This window comes from Scophthalmus maximus, chromosome 8, assembly GCF_022379125.1.
Source record: "Scophthalmus maximus strain ysfricsl-2021 chromosome 8, ASM2237912v1, whole genome shotgun sequence".
Taxonomy (NCBI): domain Eukaryota; kingdom Metazoa; phylum Chordata; class Actinopteri; order Pleuronectiformes; family Scophthalmidae; genus Scophthalmus; species Scophthalmus maximus.
In genome coordinates this window covers 12,774,724-12,793,485 of record NC_061522.1, presented here as the reverse complement: position 1 = coordinate 12,793,485, position 18,762 = coordinate 12,774,724, and the positions used below count along the sequence as shown (strand labels likewise).

General features: G+C 42.7%; 1 protein-coding gene across 4 annotated transcripts in view; it reads left to right on the top strand.

Annotated features, from left to right (window-relative positions):
* The window catches only part of grin2bb (glutamate receptor, ionotropic, N-methyl D-aspartate 2B, genome duplicate b), an 86,603-nt gene extending 68,049 nt beyond the window's left edge, over positions 1 to 18,554 (top strand). For 2 of the 4 annotated variants that reach the window (XM_047334079.1, XM_047334080.1), the window contains exons 12-16: positions 752 to 981; positions 1,777 to 1,937; positions 3,279 to 3,466; positions 7,349 to 7,587; positions 12,008 to 18,554. In XM_047334079.1, coding sequence (XP_047190035.1) covers positions 752 to 981; positions 1,777 to 1,937; positions 3,279 to 3,466; positions 7,349 to 7,587; positions 12,008 to 14,395 — 3,206 coding nt within the window. In that variant the 3' untranslated portion in view covers positions 14,396 to 18,554. The remainder of the gene's footprint in view (positions 1 to 751; positions 982 to 1,776; positions 1,938 to 3,278; positions 3,467 to 7,348; positions 7,588 to 12,007) is intronic. The other 2 variants (XM_047334082.1, XM_047334081.1) reach the window with 2 other exon arrangements.
* The last annotated feature ends 208 nt before the right edge of the window (positions 18,555 to 18,762 follow it).

Sequence of the window (18,762 nt, the reverse complement as noted above, 5' to 3'; positions counted from 1 at the left end):
TGACAGTATGGAACTAAAATATCCTGTTGAGTCATATATGGTTTCAGCAGGAAGTTCACATCAATTTGCTCATCAAAATCAATGGTTCAGATTTAATATAATTTTTCTTTTGGACTCTCATGATTGCATTTGCCTGACACAGAAGTAGCTACTCAAGACAAAATCACAGAGGTGTTATGTAGTTGCTCGCAGCCTTTTGACCAAAGATGGGGATAGAGAATAATGGTGTTTGGTTTGGAGTTATATTTCCTACAGCACTGTTTTCTGAATGTCTTCTGTCACAGCAGCAGTGTGTGTGTGGTTTAATCGCTGGGTTATATAAGGCTGTTTTACTCAGTCCTGCTCCAGCTGTAGCATAATTGTAGCCTGCTGTGTGCCCATCTACAGTACCGCCCTGTCCCCGCTCTTTCTTCCCATCTCTGATGCCACACAGCTACAGTAGGTAGCTTGTCATACCGCAATAGAAGTAGGTGGAAAAGGGGAAGTGTGTAACAGTGGGTTGTCACCTCGGTGGCTGGGTGAATGCATCTGAACGTTACAGCGCAGCCTGCGATGACTGGTGAACTGAAGATTGGAATAGATCGAGTTATTGTCACTGCCATCCGTCAGCGTCCTCCCACAACAGCGATCGCGAGTAAATGCACATAAAGTGAATAAAGTTGTGTGTATGTTTCTGTGAAGCTGTGTCCTTGCTTGTTCTTTCTTATGTCACCTTTCTTTTTACCAACCCTGTCCTCAATCTGTCTCCCAGAGCCTGGAGGTCCCTCCTTCACCATTGGCAAGGCCGTTTGGCTGCTTTGGGGTCTGGTTTTCAACAACTCCGTCCCCGTGCAGAATCCTAAAGGCACCACCAGTAAGATCATGGTGTCAGTGTGGGCCTTCTTCGCTGTCATTTTCCTGGCCTCCTACACTGCCAACCTGGCCGCCTTCATGATCCAGGAGGAGTATGTCGACCAGGTGTCGGGCCTGTCAGACAAAAAGGTGTGAATTCAAGGCAGTATGAGGGGTTGTGGGGCGGAGTGAGGAGGAGGTGTATGAAGGTACCTCCTTGTGTTTGAACGATTACATACCTGAGTTTATTTGAAACTTCATCATTTAGCGCTAAAGACCATTTTAATGTCTAATTATTTATTTTAATGACCCTCTACTTGTACAGGTTACAGTAGCTGTTCTTGTACATCTACACAAAACTACAACAAAATTGTGCCCCACAAATAACTGGACTAAAACAACTAGATTAATCAATTAGTCGAACAGCAGAAATGTATTCAGCTAATTGATTAATTGGTTGAAAGTTATTTTCCAGTATTTCCCACATTCTGCCTCTTCTTAATTTCTTCTTTTTTGTCTTTGTAAAAACTGATGGTCTTTGGGTTTAGGGTTATCATTAACAAGTCACCTTAGAAATGATGGGAATTTGTCACTTTATTTCTGATTAAATTTAATTGAATTAAATTGACTCATCAGCACTGAAAATAATCATTAATTATACTCCTGGACTCTTTTTTCCCCCACCATTTTATGCCTCTGGTCTGCATGATACTTCCTTATTTTCAACTTGATCTTTTTTACAGTAGTGCGCTCAAGATTCACAAATTTGTTTCCTGGCCATTGAGCATTCAGTTAATTTTGAGCTTCCAAAAGCAGAGTTCTTTGCTCCTGCTCAACAGTGCATTAAAGCATATTTTATGCGGCTCAGTGGCTTTTCCATGCTAACGAGCACTCCTCTGTCATTTTCTCTGTGTGGTGTCTTTTCCGGAAAAACCCCTGCCGCAGTTCCAGAAGCCGAATGAATTCTCGCCGCCATTCCGGTTCGGCACGGTGCCCAATGGGAGTACAGAGCGCAACATCCGCAACAACTACCGAGACATGCATACCTACATGACGAGTTTCCACCAGAAGAACGTAGACGAGGCACTGTACAGTCTGAAGAGCGGGTGAGGAAGAGGGGCGGACGAAGAGACAGATGGGGGAATTTAAGGAAGGAGGGAGTTGAAAGGATCTCAGCAGGGAGAAAAGAGACAGTGTTATAGAGCTGTGAGGCCCTGCACTGATGCAATACAGAGAAAAGATGATGAAGGAGTAAGGAGAGGGAGATATAGGAGGAAGGCGCGATGTGGGTGAGCAGCCGGTGGAGCTGCGTATCTGCCTGTCGCTGGTGCTCAGAGACGCAGCGTAGTCTGTGGGTGATGAGAAAACAAGCTTATATTGGCTGAGAAAGCTAGTAAATACCTTCTATTCCTATCCACTCTCTCTCACCCTGTCTCCCAATGTTCTCATCAACCTCTGTAAAGAATAAAGAATGCGGAGCAGTGATGTTCCTCTGATGTTTGGTGAGAGTTTGAGCGGAATGACCACAGAGGCCTGGAGAGCCCGAGGCATCGTTTGATGGTGGTTTGTCACCAAGCAGGAGACGGTCATGTTAATTTATCTTCAAACTCACTCAGGACAGATATGGTTAGAAACGTTTTAGCTCAGATGGTAAGTCACCTAGATCCTAACACACCCTGTCACATGGGTAATTCAGTCGTATCTGGGGTGATTCACTCTTGACTTTGAAAACTGTTTGACAAAAGATAATTCGACACATGGTCAAACTAATTTGTTTTTCGAAGCTTTCAGCCACATTTGTGGCCTTACTCCGCAGCTAGTGCTGTTCACTTGTCATGGAGAAGGTTTACCACATGACAGAAGTTCCAATACCTCAACCATCTCAATGGCAACCGAGCAACTTAAGACACTTAGATGTGGTTAAAAGACCTGGAAACAGTAGAGTGATTGTTGATTGTTTTGTGAAACAGTCATTCTCATTCAATGAAGGGTATTTACTGTGTGCTGCCGCCTTTTTTGCTACATGATTCATTTTTTATTTTCTTCATAATGTCAGCAAAGTTTTTTTTTTTTTCTGGTGAGGCGTCCCATCTTTGCTTCAAGATACAATACCAGGATATACAGATGAGGATATACAGAAATATAACATGACTCCAGAATACAGCTTCTAATAGTAAACAAACGATGAATATGATAAATACTTACCTTGGTTCAATTCAACTCTACACAACTACCTACCTAACTAAAATAACTGCCTCACAACGACAACCTAGATAACTTTACGAATTAAAGAAATCAACTATATCCTGAAACGAATTAATGATAAAGTATTGAGTGGAAATAGCAAATTTGTGAAAAAGGGATGGACTTTGGACCCGTTCGTTCACAGTCACTGTATAATTGGTTGTAAAAGACCATGTAAAACATTTTCCTTCCATTGTTCGCAGCAAACTGGATGCCTTCATCTACGACGCCGCAGTGCTGAACTACATGGCGGGCAGAGACGAGGGCTGTAAGCTGGTCACCATTGGGAGCGGCAAGGTGTTCGCCTCCACTGGCTACGGCATCGCCATCCAGAAGGATTCAGGCTGGAAGCGAGCTGTGGATCTTGCCATTCTCATGCTGTTTGGAGATGGTGAATGGTCTTATTTGTATAGTAATATCACTACAGTTAATATCCCACAGATCATTCAGGTTGAGAGTCATAATATTAAGTTATACTCTCATCAGAACAATGAAGTTGGAGTCATTGAAATTTCTTTAAAGGAGTTGTGACTCAGGAGGTTGTCTCTGTTTGCTTGTTATGTTGAATACCCAACAACCTGCTGCTGGATCCCAGCGGTCACTGAGGTTCTGAGCTGGGTTGGCAGACTGGAGTCCTTAGTCGACACTGAGGAACCTGAGAAGGATGCAGCTGCTTTGGTTTTAGATTTGAAAGCTTGAGTGTGGAAAGAGTTGGTTGGTTTGGTAACTTAGGAGGTTCTGGCAGCTATAAAGGCTGTTTGGACAGGGGCTGGGAAATATTCAACTTTAGATAGGAAGAGGGAGCTGGAGATTATTTTTGGAAACATTGAAGCCTCTGGATATTGTTGGATTTGACAGACTGGCGTGATGGACTAATAATTCCAACAAGGAAATCTGAACACGTATTTTAATCCTTCTCACAAGAATTATACTGTTGCATCTTATCTAGAGAAGTTTTTGCAATTTGCCAATGACATGATTGGAGAATAGGGGCAGCATGATGGTCCAGTGGTTAGCACTGTCTTCTCACAGCAATAAGGTTGGTTCAAAATCCCAGTTTTGCCTGCGGCATTTCTGTGTGGTGTTTGTCTGTCCTCCCTGTGTCTGTCTGGGTTCTCTTCAGATACTTAAGCTTTCTCCCACAGTCCAAAGTCATGCTGATCAGGGTTGCTCATGCACATGTTGTTTTTACTCTTGGTCAAAACTACATTTTAAAAGTGAAATCCCTCTCAGAAGACGCAGACATTAAGGCTGTAAAGCGCAGTCAATGATTTAGAAGAGTACATGAATATTTTAAACATATTACCACCTCCACTGGCTGATAAGTGATGTGCAGGAGTGGACCACTGTGACGGCTCATGACCAGCACATTTGTCTTTGTAAAAATGATTACTTTAGCACTGTGACACCAGCATATCTATTCAACAATGTGGTGGCAGTATCTCCCAATGACACTACATATCAAAAGAAATTATACTGTATGCACCACGGAGCAATTCTCTCAATTTGTAGGTCGAGTCTTGTTTTGAGCCCCAGCTGTTGTGTGTTTTAGGTAGTGACCGAAAGAAGCCAGTAGGGTGTCGGGCCATCACGTTTAGAAAATGACCAGTGCAGTGATCCATGAGGGAAGCTGAAGCTGCTGCCTCTTTACGATGAGGGGACTGAGAAAGTTGGGGTGGATTGGGAACATGGTAGGAATATAATCTTTGCACCTCTTTTTGGACAAGGTCTGGCTTATTACCTGATGGAGTCCTTTGACGCTAGGGGATGATGCAGTGGAAGAAAAACTCCCCTCAAGCAAAAAGCAATTTGGTGGGACATCGGGCATCCATTAGACACAAGACTGTGCAGCCATGTGTTACACAAAACATTTTCAAAGGTGTTCTAGCACTACACGACATGGCAGACTAACTATGTGCTATAAAAAATATTTGTCACATGTTGTTGATGGAGTGAATCACAACCAAAATCACATTTACAGTACATTACAAGGAGGGTCGACATCAGACTGTTCTGGGCCACAGTACTTGTTGCTACTCCATGCATTCACCACCAACAATGCAACAGTTGAAAGGTGTTGTATGCTCACTAGCTGACAGCCTCGAGTTGAGGTGGGGACTGTGCTACAAACAGGGCTGCCAAATGGGAATTGATAGATTATCGTACCAGAGGTTTAAGATTATCGTATTTTGAAAAAATCCTGATATTAAGTGTCACCTTTCTCATGTTTGAGCAACCGATGTAAACAATAGGTCACATTGTCGTCCTGGTTTTAGGTGAAAGTTTTAGTAGAAAATTAAACCAAAAAGGTTCAAAAGGTGCTGAAGATGAGCTTCCCCAGTTCCCGGGGGAGCAAATATGTCCTTAGAAAATACACAACATTGCTTTTACTCAACTTTATGTTGAACACGCTCAAGCATCAGTTTAACTTATTACAAAACAGTATACCTTTTTGTTCTCCATGTACAATAACATAGGAAGAAACTGGGCTCTGTAGGAAACATGGAAGTGCAATAAAAGATTGTTAATATGAATCACCATTCTTGTTTTCTAACTGTAATTTAACATCTTGTATCTTGGGAAAAGCTAAATACAAAAAAAGATTGTCCCTAATGTGAATCATTGACTTTGGAGAATACACCCACAGTAGAATACACCCACAGTAGCCATCCACAGTATGTACCCCAAACTGTTCAACACTTGCCAGATCATATGTTATGAAACATGTTGACACACACACATCAGATGTGTTACCAAATCGTCGTATTGTTCTGTCACCTGTGTACATGAGGCCAACACATCAGACATTACATCTCATTACTTCATGTGGACTGTTTGGCTGTCAGCTCGCATACGTTAGTCCAGGCTAAGAGGTCATACTCATCGACCTTCGCTCATGTCTGTCACGTCCTGTTTGAGTGCAGAAATGAACGTGATGTAAGTCGTATGTGCAGAGGGAGAGGATGAGGGACGGCCTACTTACAGGAGACCGAGTGCCACGAAATCTGAACAGACACATGATCAACAGGAAAGAGGGAGAAATGTTAAAAATGGAGGAGGAGAGGGATGGTAGATGGTAGATTTCAATTCCATTACAGATTTGTATTTATCAAATTTTTAACTCAAACTGATACATACGTGTGTTCAGGAAAGCACATGTCTTGACCTTATGTCACTATCACTTAAAGATGCGGACTGATGACGGGAAGGAATTTGAGACTTAAGAACCAGTTTTAAATGGGAAACACAGATCCAGCTTTTTATGAGTGTTTGTTTCTTGCATTTTTATTTTCTATTAAAACATATTACAAATCAAAGAGGCCTTTTTCACAGCAGACGTTTTCAATTGATAATAATAAAAAGCACATGATCTACTTATTACATTAACAATGGCTGTGCGAGACAGGTTATTTTATTTCATTGTTCCTTTAGATGCAGCTGTCACGAAAACAATGTTTTCTTTTTAAAGAAATAATTCATCATTATGGGAAATCCACTTATTGTGTCAGTCTCACACATCTAATCTGGACCTGGTGAGTAGAGGGGGTTTGACAAGCTTATCATGAAGACTAGAAACCGGGGGGAGACAACTTACCTGGCTCCATGGAGAGTTCCTATATCCTGTCCTCACTGACTCTATCACTGACTGAAAAGCTGCAAAACTGAATAAATGACAGGAAAAAGTTCCAGTGAAAACTAGTCAACAGCTGTCTGAGACAAACACTCACTCATCTGCACAAACGTCCATACACAGAACAGTGTTACGCAAGCATTGGGAAGATATATACCCCCTTGATCTCACACAGACAAAAAAGAAAACAGACAGACCATTGGTGCAGATCAAACAAATCTCTCTGGACGTGTCCTCCTGCCTCAGCAACCCCTTCCAGGGATGCAGAACCGAGGGGGACATTTTTTAGGGCGGAAACGCTTGTCACGTGCACACATACACTTCCTCCCTGAGGAATGTCTAATCCCAGAAGGCAGATTTTCCCAAACAACAGGGAAGGGCTAGCTTTGCATAACAAATTCTTAATGAGGATGATTTTCTGAGGGCATTTAGTCAAAGTAATGCAACATGACATTTGTTGCACGTACAAGACCTGAGCTGTTTTTGGCATCAGCTCCCCATCCCAAAAAATGTGTCCTCTATTTTCGTATTCACACTTACATGTTCAGACAGCTACAGGCGAACCCATCCAAGTGTGCAAGTCACACAAAAGCAGTTTCAGCAAGGCATCGATATGATAACCTGCGTTTCTCCTTCCTCCAGGTGATATGGAGGAGTTTGAGGCTCTATGGCTGACGGGCATCTGCCACAATGAAAAGAACGAGGTGATGAGCAGCCAGCTGGACGTGGACAACATGGCAGGGGTCTTCTACATGCTCGGGGCCGCCATGATCCTGTCGCTCATCACCTTCATCAGTGAACATTTGTTCTACTGGCAGCTGCGCTTCTGCTTCATGGGCGTGTGCTCCGGGAAGCCCGGGGTCACCTTCTCCATTAGCAGAGTGAGTGGGCTCGTGTTTTATTTTAGGTCTGACCTTTGTCCTCCTGACAGAAAGATCACAGGAGTTGTTGTTTTAAAACCAGTGACTCTGCTTGAGTTGTATCAAGTCAGTCAGGGGGATATGATGATTCACCTGACTTACCTGTGGCTTTTTAGCACAGGCATTCATAGCATCCTCTGCTGTTTCAGCAATTTTACATTTCCAAATTTTTAAATATAGTTAAGTAATGCAACACAGTGCAGTGTAGATGAAAAGTCTGTGGAGGGGGGAAATATTCTGATTCTGAAGATTAAAGTGATACATTTACAAGAAAATATTTTGGATATGAAGTCATACATTGGCAAGAAGGAACTCAGAAATTCTGGCACAAATTAACATTTAAAGTGGCTTCCTTCTAAGGTTGGATCAACCACATCGCGTCATGCACTATGCCTGCAATAGATGACCTAATCAAATTATACTTTGTAATAATTAGCAATAAGGAAAAACAGATATTACACCAGGATCACCATGTTGTCATTAGTACCTGGTCTTTGAAGATGAATTGGGCCGATACAGAAGCAAACAACATACTGATTTGGATGAGGTGAAAGCTTTTGTGCATTAGGAAATACAACGCGTTGCTCACAAATTTGTGACTTTATAATCTCAGAAAATATTGAAGTTGGTTTATATGCTAGCTTCACTTAAGCTTCAGTCCCTCACACAGTTTTAAAAAAGCCCACTGTCTGTGGGAAAATCCACTGTTTATCATCTTAATGCTGCTGAAATAAAAGCTGTTCACTACGCTGCACCTAAATGTGTGATTGTGGATGTCGCAGAGCTCCTCTCGGCTTAGTTACAACCCTGCTCAGATGGGTCACTTAGCAAGGTGTGTTGGTGTCATTGATGCAGGCGGCTTGGGTCCATATAAATAATCAATTGAGGTGCAATTCATTTGCATAATGTTACCTTTTAAGATTTGGGGAGGGGCATTGTTGCATGCAAATTGTCTTAGATATTGTTTGCCCAAGTAAAGGACACCAGCGTTTATGTGTTGAGGCTGAAGGTGTTTCTTAAGGTAATGTAATTTTGTTCATAACTTAAAGAACTAAGGAAAACACCGTCTTCAATCTTAGCCTCTGAAACTGTAAAATATATGTATTTTTTAAATATATTTTTATTGTTTTCCTCTTTTGGGCAGTATGGCAGGGAAAAGAACAGAGTAGGCATCAGACAACAGACGTGACATTGATTAAGTCAGACATGGCATGAAAAGGAGGAGCTGGGGTGGAGGCGGGTTGCGATGCAGTTTACAGAGGAAGCAGGAAGGGTAGGCAGACTACAGCAGCTTAAATAGAGTTGTACCCTATATGAGATTTACCAATTGAATGCATAGAAGGGAATCAGCTGAGCCATCAGCTGATGTGGGCTGACATCTGGATCTGCTTCTATCAGCTGATGTCCTGGGATTGAGGACTGAGCTTTCACTTCATGTCCTGCCCGAACCAATTCAATGCTCAATTCAACATTCATAGTGGTTCATTCTCTTGCCTCGTCGTTGACATGGTCCATTTCTACCATTTCTCTTGGCATTGTTCCTCTTGAGCTCTTATTCTATGAGTGAGCCGCTCCACATCATAAATTACTCAATTCATCTTTTGTTGATAGTTCTACCTTGTACCACATGATCTTGGTCTCGATCAGCTGCTCCTACATGGTAGTCACAGTACTTGCTCTTCTTCTCGCCATCATCTTGATCATCATCCACTATCCCGTATATCTGCAGCCCAGATTCCCAGGTCTTCATTTAGGGTGTCTGGTACTTGATCTCCTTCAGAAATGCTTTAATTGGTCTGAATGCTTTGAATTTTTCAATAATGTCTAGTCATTGTCAAAATAAGGTTGCTAAAGGATCAACTCTTTAATATGGAACTGTAGAGAGTTAACTATTATTGATCTCAAAGTAGTTTTTGCTGCTGGTTTGGGAGTCAGAGCTGGATTTTGAGTTCCACTCCATCAGACAGTGTGAGATGATTTTTAAACAACTCTTCCAAACTCTGTGAATGATCTACCTTCTTAATCGTCCAGTACTTTAAAAATTAGAGGATATTTCTCATACAATGTCTCTCCAGCTCAAATATCTTGTCCTGCATCTCCATTTTCTGTTCTGTCTGCATGTCTTTCACCTCAAAGCAGGCTAATTCTAGGTCTGCTATCCGTGTCTGAGCCTCTGCGCTGCTTGAGTTTTGTCTCCGCAGCAGAACTTTATCTTTAAACAAAGTAAGGTCTTCTCTCATAGTTGTCTTGACAGTGGTGTAGGGCCGATCAGTCACCCAAATCCCACCTTATATCTTGTTTAAAGTCTAGCTTTTTAAGGAGTTATGTCATCATAAGTGCATTTCGAGTCATTGTGCTACCGTGTCCGGCTGCTGTGTATTCCCTGTTGCCTTCTTCCTTCATTCACTGCTCTTATCCTCATCCACGTTTTCTTGTTTTTTGTACATTTTGTCAGTTTTATGACTCTTGCAATTTCCCTCCTCTCATAATTAATTCGAGCTGATCCCAATGCTGCTTTCTGCTAAAAGGAGGAATAGACTCTCAGGAGTCCATCTTAATGTTGAAAACTGTAAAAGCACAGCTTTTTTGCATGGGAGCTTCAAGATCCACTCTAAACTCAGTGTGCTTAATTTTCCTTATTGAATTACAACATTCATTTCAAGTACGGACACGTTTCAAGAGTGGTTCAATTACTCAAGAGTGGTCCTACAGCTAGATATCTTTTATACGTTTCCATGCCTGGTTTAACAAGTTACTGTGCGAGGAAAAAAATTTTTTTTAAGATAGTGTACAGTCTATAGCAAGTATGTGGATGGACAAGGGATGACAATACAAAGGGCTTAAAAGATACAGAGGTGGCAAAAGCGATCAGTAAGCGAGAGTCACGATAAAGAATAAAACCAGGACAAAGGCAGAGTAGAAAAGAATAGACAGAGAGGTAACGTCTATTCTATTACCTTTCACAGCGGCCATAGTAGCATAGATGTAGAGAGATAATCCCATTGGATAGGCTGCTGCTCACCTGAGCTCCCAGAAATGGAGATAAAATGGACACAAAGAGAAAGAAGAGGCATAAAATAAAAGAGGGTTGATGAATCACATTACTGAATATAACTCGGCAGCGGGGAAAGTGACTTAGAGACAGGCAGAAAGTGTTTTCTGACAAGTTGACATCTTTGAGAAACGTTGGCCCACTCGCTGGCTGGTGGGTAGTGTGTGCCCGACCTTTCAGATTTGGCTGTCACCTCCACCACAGATTTCCTCAGCCCCCTTTTAAAACCCTTGATTGACGTCTCTCACAAGGGCTTCCCCTTCGCTTGGAAAACCCGCAATTGCATACAAGCATACTGATGGATAATGACATCTTAAATTGATTATAAATGTTTGTGTCTCAGAAAAGTGCAACAAACTTTTACAAAATGATCCAATTCCTTGATGGTGTTTTTATGAAGATAAGCCTGTGGCACCAGTCAAATTGAAAGGACATTAATTACACCTATTGATTGGTGGCAAAAACCATGAGTTTTCTGCCGCCCTTGTGTTATCAATCAAGGGTTTGATATGCTCATTCTCCTATCACTCACTTATTTTTATGCTAAGCAGCCGATATGAGGATCCATGTTATTCCCTCATGAAAATACCCTCATGAACTCAGCCCCCATTGCTGTTACATTGTGTGCAAACAAAGAGTCTGGTCAGAGAGAACATGGCAATGCATTAAATGTGACATACTATGCAAATTTTCAGGTTCATACTTTAATTTAATTATCACTTGTTAAGGTTTCATGCTCTTACGTTCAGAAAAGGCACCAAGGTTGTCATACTGTCCATTCTTGCAGCTCCTCTTTTCACCCTCTGTCTAAAACACTTGGATTTCTTTAAACTCCCCCTCCCAATGAATCCCAGTCAGCTCTGATTGGCCAACTGGCCCAGTATGTTGTGATTGGTCAACCGTTTTCAAAATGTGTAGGACATGTAACGCCCCTTCACCAGAAAAGTGGAGATTCTCAGATTGCAGGTGGCATTTACCCCAAAAGAGTCCAACTGTAACATCAGAGTGGGAGAAAAATCAGAGCCAGGCTGTAGGGTCTAGCCAGCTCACAAAAAACGACAGGGTCTTTTTTTTTTTACAGTTTGTGCCCCCCCCCCCCCCCCTTTCTCTCTTTCTCTCTGTCTATTGGTCTGTTCGGCGATGTCTCTCTAGCATCCAATCCCCTCAGGTTCTTGACTCTGTACTACTGCAACACATTTTACTGCTGTTTCCCACTCACTTTGGCTTCATACTCTGCAACGCTCACTCTTCTTCTTTCTTCCTCCCATGGCCTGTCTCACCCTCTCTTTCTCTCTCTACCTCCCTTTTCTTATAATTTTCACACTCCAGGGTATCTACAGCTGCATCCATGGGGTACAAATCGAGGAAAACAAGTCGACCATCGACTCACCTTCGGCCACCATGAAGAAGAACATGAACAACACCCATTCCAACATCCTGCGGTTGCTCCGCACCGCTAAGGACATGACCGCTGTCCCAGGCATTAACGGCTCTCCACACGCTGCCCTGGAGTACAGCCACAGTGCTCGTGAGTCAACTATCTATGATATCCAGGAGCACCGGCGCAGCCTGGTGGGTCACCCTGTGGACTGTAAGTCAGCACCGGCTTACCTGCCCGAGGACAACTTGTTCAGTGACTACATCAGCGAGGTGGAGAGGACTTTTGGCAACTTGCCCCTGAAGGACAGCAACCTGTACCAGGACCATTACCTGCACCACCACCCGGCCTCGGCTCTGGGTATGTCCGGCCCCCCGCCTAATAGGCCGCGCAGTTTAGGCAGTGCTAGCTCATTGGAAGGGGGCATGTTTGATTGCGACAGTTTAGGGGGTGGGGTGGCACCCATATTTACCACCCAGCCCCGGCCCTCCATGACTCACAGGAATACCAATAAATTTGACCTGATCGCTGGCCACACCCCTGCGGATTCCAACCAGGGTGGGTTCAAGGGAAGCAATGTGTATGGCAGGTTTTCTTTCAAAGGAGGCGCATCCAGCACGGGGCTCATCGGGGGTCATGACAGGTACTGTGGTGGGGGTGGGGGAGGCTCAGGGGGTGACGATGGGAACATTCGATCTGACGTATCGGATATCTCCACCCACACAGTTACCTATGGCAACCTGGAGGGCAACACCAAGCGGCGTAAGCAGTACAGGGACAGCCTGAAAAAAAGGCCAGCCTCGGCCAAGTGCAGACGGGAGCAGGACGAGATAGAGCTGAGCGGCTTCAGGAGGAGACCCCACCACCACACCGTCCACCACCACTTCCCCCACGGGCCCCTGGCACACCGCACGGTCTCACCTCCCCTGGAGCGGAAGAGGGGAGGAGGAGGGGGTAATTCTTCACCCTACTTTTTCCGCAAAGACAAAGAGAACCTGAGGGATTTCTATGCGGACCAGTTTCGCTCCAAGGAGGGCAAGGCCAATTGGGAGCAAGAGGGTGGAAGTGGAGGAAGCGGTGTAGGCGGTGGTAGTGGTGGTGGTATCTGTAAAAGCTTAGTGCCTGTGGAAGATTTCCTAAAAGGTAAAGTGAAGAAGCCAGAGTGTAAAGGTGGGCTTGGCTCAGTGTCGGCAGGACAGCCGGGCCACACCTGCTGGGAGAAGGGGGTTTCTGGTCTAGGAGGGGGTGGCATAGCAGGTGGTGACTGGGAGTGTCGTAACTGCCACAGTGTGTGTCACCACGGTGATGGTGGAGGAGGTGGCACATGTCAAGCTGGTGGAGTTGGGGGGAGCAGCAGTCGCCCCAGCTCCGCTACCTGCAAACGCTCTGACTCCTGTAAGATGCAGCCAGGCAACCTTTACAACATCAGCGAGGATAACAACATGATGTTCCCTGGAGGGAAGAGTAGTGTAGGAACCAGCCAAGCACAAACTCAGGCACAGCGCAGGAAGCTAGGGCCAGGTGGGAGGGTGTTACGGAGGCAACACTCATATGACACATTTGTGGACCTGCAGAGGGAGGGGGCAGGGCGCATGGGAGGGGTTGGTGGGGGCATGGGGGGACAGTTTCCCCAGCCCCGAAGTGTGAGCTTGAAAGACAAAGATCGCTTCATGGAGGGCCCCAGCCCTTACGCTCACATGTTTGAGAGGTATGCAGGTGAAAGGGAGTCTCCCGTGTTTGGAGGCATAGGTGGGGATAGGGCAAAAGGAGGCTCCTCCTTCAGTCTGTTTCGTGGAGGCGAAGGTGGGTTGCATCGTCGGTCAGTGGGGGAGAGGGACCTAAGGGAAAGAGATAGAGCTATGATGGGAGGAGGGGGCGGTGGTGGTGGTGGTAGCAGAGGGGCCGGGACTTACTCCTTGTCTAAATCTCTCTACCCAGATAAGGTGAACCAGAACCCCTTCATCCCAACCTTCGGCGACGACCAGTGTCTATTACACGGTGCCAAACCGTACTACATCAAAAAGCCACAGACACAGCAGCAGCAGCAACAACTTCTCAACAACAGCCGAGGAGGAGGGGACTTCCACGGCTCCATGGGAGTGACTTCCTATTTGCCCGCATCAGCCACAGCTGGGGTGATGTCCAATGTGGTCCCCAGGTTCCCCAAAGAGCTTTGTCTGGGCGGGGTGGGAGGGCCCATGGGGAACCATCATGGGGCCAACAAGCTTCTGCCTGCGGGCAGGGACACATTAGGTTTGGGGCAGGGACATAGACCCTTCAACGGTGCCAGCAATGGACATGTTTATGAAAAGCTCTCCAGCATTGAGTCAGATGTCTGAGGATGAAGATGGAGGAAGAAAGAGAGAGGGAGAGAAAATGAAGTGGGTGAAGAAAAGGAGGGGGGCGGAGAGAAACGTACAGAAGCAAAAAAAGAAAAACAGCTCAGGCTGATGACCTCTCTGTTTGTGGGAATGAGAAGACACAAAACTGTGTGTTGTTCTCACTCCACTTAACAGCAAGAATTTGGACAATGCACAGAGGCCACTGCAGGCTAAGCTGTCGTGAAGTCCGGCTGGAGACAAGTTTTTAATGAGAAGAGAGGATTCTGGTGCTGCTATGATGCTCAGAGAAAGATAGGGAGGGATGGAAGGAGGGAGGAAGGGAGGGAGGGAGGGGAAAAACGTGAAATAAAATCTCCAGTCTCCTCACATGCTCATTGTCTTTCCCTCCCTCCTGCAGTTCCTTGACACCAAAACAAAAGGTTTTGTTTAGCAACAGAATTACAATCATGAATGAGAAAATCGTCACTTCTGTTGAAGTAACAGGGTAAACTAATAATAATTGTATTGATAATGTTGATATTGACTATTATTCTAGTGTTTACTGATGATTGGTTTGCATTGTTTTAACGTTTTATTCATTTATTTAAATAGTTCATGTTACATATTTGTATGATGTTAATTCTTTCTTAGCTTACCAATATTACAGGAGACTGGTCAGTATGACTTTTTTTGGGGTTCCTGTAATTTGGACTCTTCTTTGCTATTAATTCTTCATGTTTGATTTTTTTTACTTTTCTTATTTTGAGTGCTGTGAAAGTTTATGTGAAAGGCATGACTTGCTGAGTACATTCTATGTACTTGTGATTTTGCAAAGCAGGTTTTTCTTTCAGCTGCAGAAGCAACATCATCATACTGATTTGCCGTTTGCTATCATTTTTCTGCTTGGCAGTACCAAATGGGTCACACATTTTGAGCTGGATGTGCCTTAAAGGATCAATACTGATTTTCTACGCTTAAGATCTCTTTTGTTGGTTGACAGATCCAATTACAAACAGTTAGTCAATTGATTTGAGTGAAAAGATAACTGAAATAATCTGATAGGAGCACAGAACTTCATGAGCATAACAAGTTTTAAACATGTACCAGATGTTACAGTTAAGTAAAACCCCAAAACTGCTGCAGTCGAGGAAGCTTAAATTCCTACAACGACCCCCCAACAATAGATGTAACCAAAAGCAGGATTACAAGGGTTAAAACCACAGTGCCGTGATAAATAAACATTCCTGTTCCCCCCCCAAAAGTCAGGTATGACAGAGCCTGCTGCTGTATGTGAATAAATAACACTTAAATGAATTGTAAATGCTTCTTCTAGTACTATTAACTCCACAGTTGATCCAATTGCAAGACAATTTCCTTTAATCCATTTACCAGAAAAAAGCTAAACAGGCATTTATCACTCCTCACCAACTATCCATTAAATACAAGTAAATAACATTTAATGTCCACTTGTTGCTCTAAAGGCTTTTCATCTCACTTAATTGACCATGACAGTTGTGCTGTTCAGGACCTGGACAATGGACTCGGCATGTAACTCTGTAGCTGGGATGAGCAGCCTGACACGTTATCTATTTCATGATTGCGGCTTTAAGCCCTGCCGGCTCTATTAGATGGTCTGGTCAAGAGGGACAATAACAGGCTCTTCAACTTCAACCCCACCTGTACAAATAATCATCTCATCATTTGGTCTTGCAGTTGATCATAATTTACAATTCTCTCCTGTATTTTTCCTTAAATAAGATTTTCACTCACTGCACAGCTACTGAATAGTCTCCCCCTGCCAGTAAATGAATAGTTCAACAATTTGGGAATTATCTTATTAGCTTTTTTGCATTGAGCAAGTGGGTGGATTTTCTTACCTACAGACAGAACCAGACTAGCTCTCCATGTTTTGTGTGCAAAACTAAGGTTACCAGCTTTATTTAACAAACAGATACAAGACTTTGTGACTGATCTTCTCCTCTCGCTCCATGCAAAAAGCTAATTGTCTGTTTAGCTTAGCTTAGCATAAAAACAGGAACAGAGCTAGCCACCTACAACACAGCCCTGAAGCTCACTAATTGACATATTATATTTAATGTGTTTAATCCATTCAAAAGCAACAGTGAAATGTTGTGGTTTTAATGAGGTTGTGTAGGCTACCAGCCTTTGTTAGGCAGATTATCTCACCAATGGACAGGCAGGCTAGCTTTTTCCCCCAGTTTCCAATCTTTATGCTAAGCTAAGCTAAGCTAGCCGGCTGCTGCCTGTAACTTCATATTTAATGGGAGAGATAAGAATGTGGTTTCAATCAGCTCATCTGCCTCTCAGCAAGACAATTGATAAGTGTATTTCTCAAAATGTCAAAATATTCCTTAAAGCTACTGTGTTGTGGTCCTAACAGGAAACTATCAGTCAATCAGTCTGCGCAGTTAGTAATCCTTTCTCCCACCATGTTGCTCAAACCCACATTTTCACCAAACAGAACACAAATCATAATCTCTGTACTGTCACCTTTGATTTCTCCCTCCAATGGACCATGATCTGTTTCACATGCTGAGATTCTGATGAAGGGAAGAATTTGCCCTCAAGTCTAAGGTCCTGTGTGGATTGTGTCAACAACAGAAAGTTAACAGCATCCTAAAAGCAGGCTCAGTAAAAAGCATTGCCTTTGTTACCATTGGGGATTGTAGTTTGATCAACGATTAAAATATCTAAGTTAAGTTACGTTAATATATAAGACAACTATTCTCCATTTTCAGTTATTTACTGTCACTTAAACTTGACTTAAAATTGTCTTGCTAAATCAAATTTTAATATCCAAGCACAATCTGACTGAATGATCTAACATTCAGTTTGTTGTACATCCCAGTCAAACCTTCAGTAGACTTTCCTTCTCTTGGTTGACAAGTCAGTATGTATGATACTAAGGGTTTTATAAGGACTTGCATGTATACTCTTAGTTTTTTCTTCATTTCTGTTTTTTAATCTTAACTTTTAGCCCCCAGAAAAAGGGGCCCTTTTGAACGATACTCTGAGTTTTATCAATTTCGTTGGTACTGATGATCCATGTAGTACTGTAAGAGTGTGTGTGTGTGTGTGTGTGTGTGTGCGTGTGTGTGTGTGAGTGTGTGTGTGTGTGTGTGTGCTTGTTTGTGCAAGAGAAGACACAAATCTATCAGTCTAAATTTTGGTTATACTCAATTGAATATGGCAAAATTGATTTTTGAAATTGAAAATTTTTCACTAGGATAAAAATATTTGTAATGTTAATGTTATACAAAGATCAATTTTCTTGATAGGTTGTGTAAATGGTTTTTAAAAAGGTTGAGGTCTTAATACATTCATTGTCACTGAAGAAGCCTTTTTGTTTTTCATTTCTACTTTTCATTCTTTGAATATATCTCATTTTTTCAGTTATTGTATGTGCCTGAATACATACGCTTGATTACCTCTGTGAGTGCTCATATGGAAGAGAGACAGTGTGTGAGATATTACTGTTTATTGTACATGTATTATAAAAAACTGTGTGTAAATACTTTACCTCACGCTCATGGAATTTTGATAAAAACTGTACAAAACGGCAGAGTCTAGATCTCTTTGGGATAAATCTTTGATTCGTAGGTCCCCTTGCAAAATTGCTTTTGTAACAATTTCAGGCCAGGATATGTGCAATCATTTATTATCACAGACACATAAGTAAAGTTTGTTCTTATTTCCTTTTTGATTTGATCAAAAACAAGCTTTGACCGTTGTTGTTTATTTTTTCTTAAAGGAATTCAAAATTGTAGAGCATCATCATTAATTGGTACACAGGAAGCACAATAGATTATCAATTACATTTTTACAGAAGTACTCTATCTTTCCTCTTTCTATCTTCTGTTAATTTGTTTGTTTTTGGGGGTTTGTATGTTTTTTGCCGCAGAAGATTGAACGACATCCCTGAGCTGTACAGATTGTGAAAAATGTACATACAACAAAAATCTAGTTCACCCTCACATTTTTTGTATGAAGAGAAATAACTTGTGTGAAGAAAGTATTTCAAATTTGATTGAATATTTAGTAATATTGAAAATGAGATTAAACACAGTCGGTGTGAAAAATAAGTTCTGGGATATATTATTCTTCTGTCTCTTTGGAATAAAAGTGTTGAGTATTAATAAAAAACAAGAACACTCAAGCTTGTTTGTCTTGTTCTTGTTTACCCCCCTATCATTTGTTGTCCCCGCAGGTTGCCAATCAGAATATTTGACATTCAAATGCACAAGGTACATACGTACAAGATCATATTGATATGTTCCATAGGTCATCAGTGGATCCAGGACAATGGCTGCATCTGAGTGTCATCGTCTACATCATTTCATTTTACCTTTTTTTTGTTTCTGGCA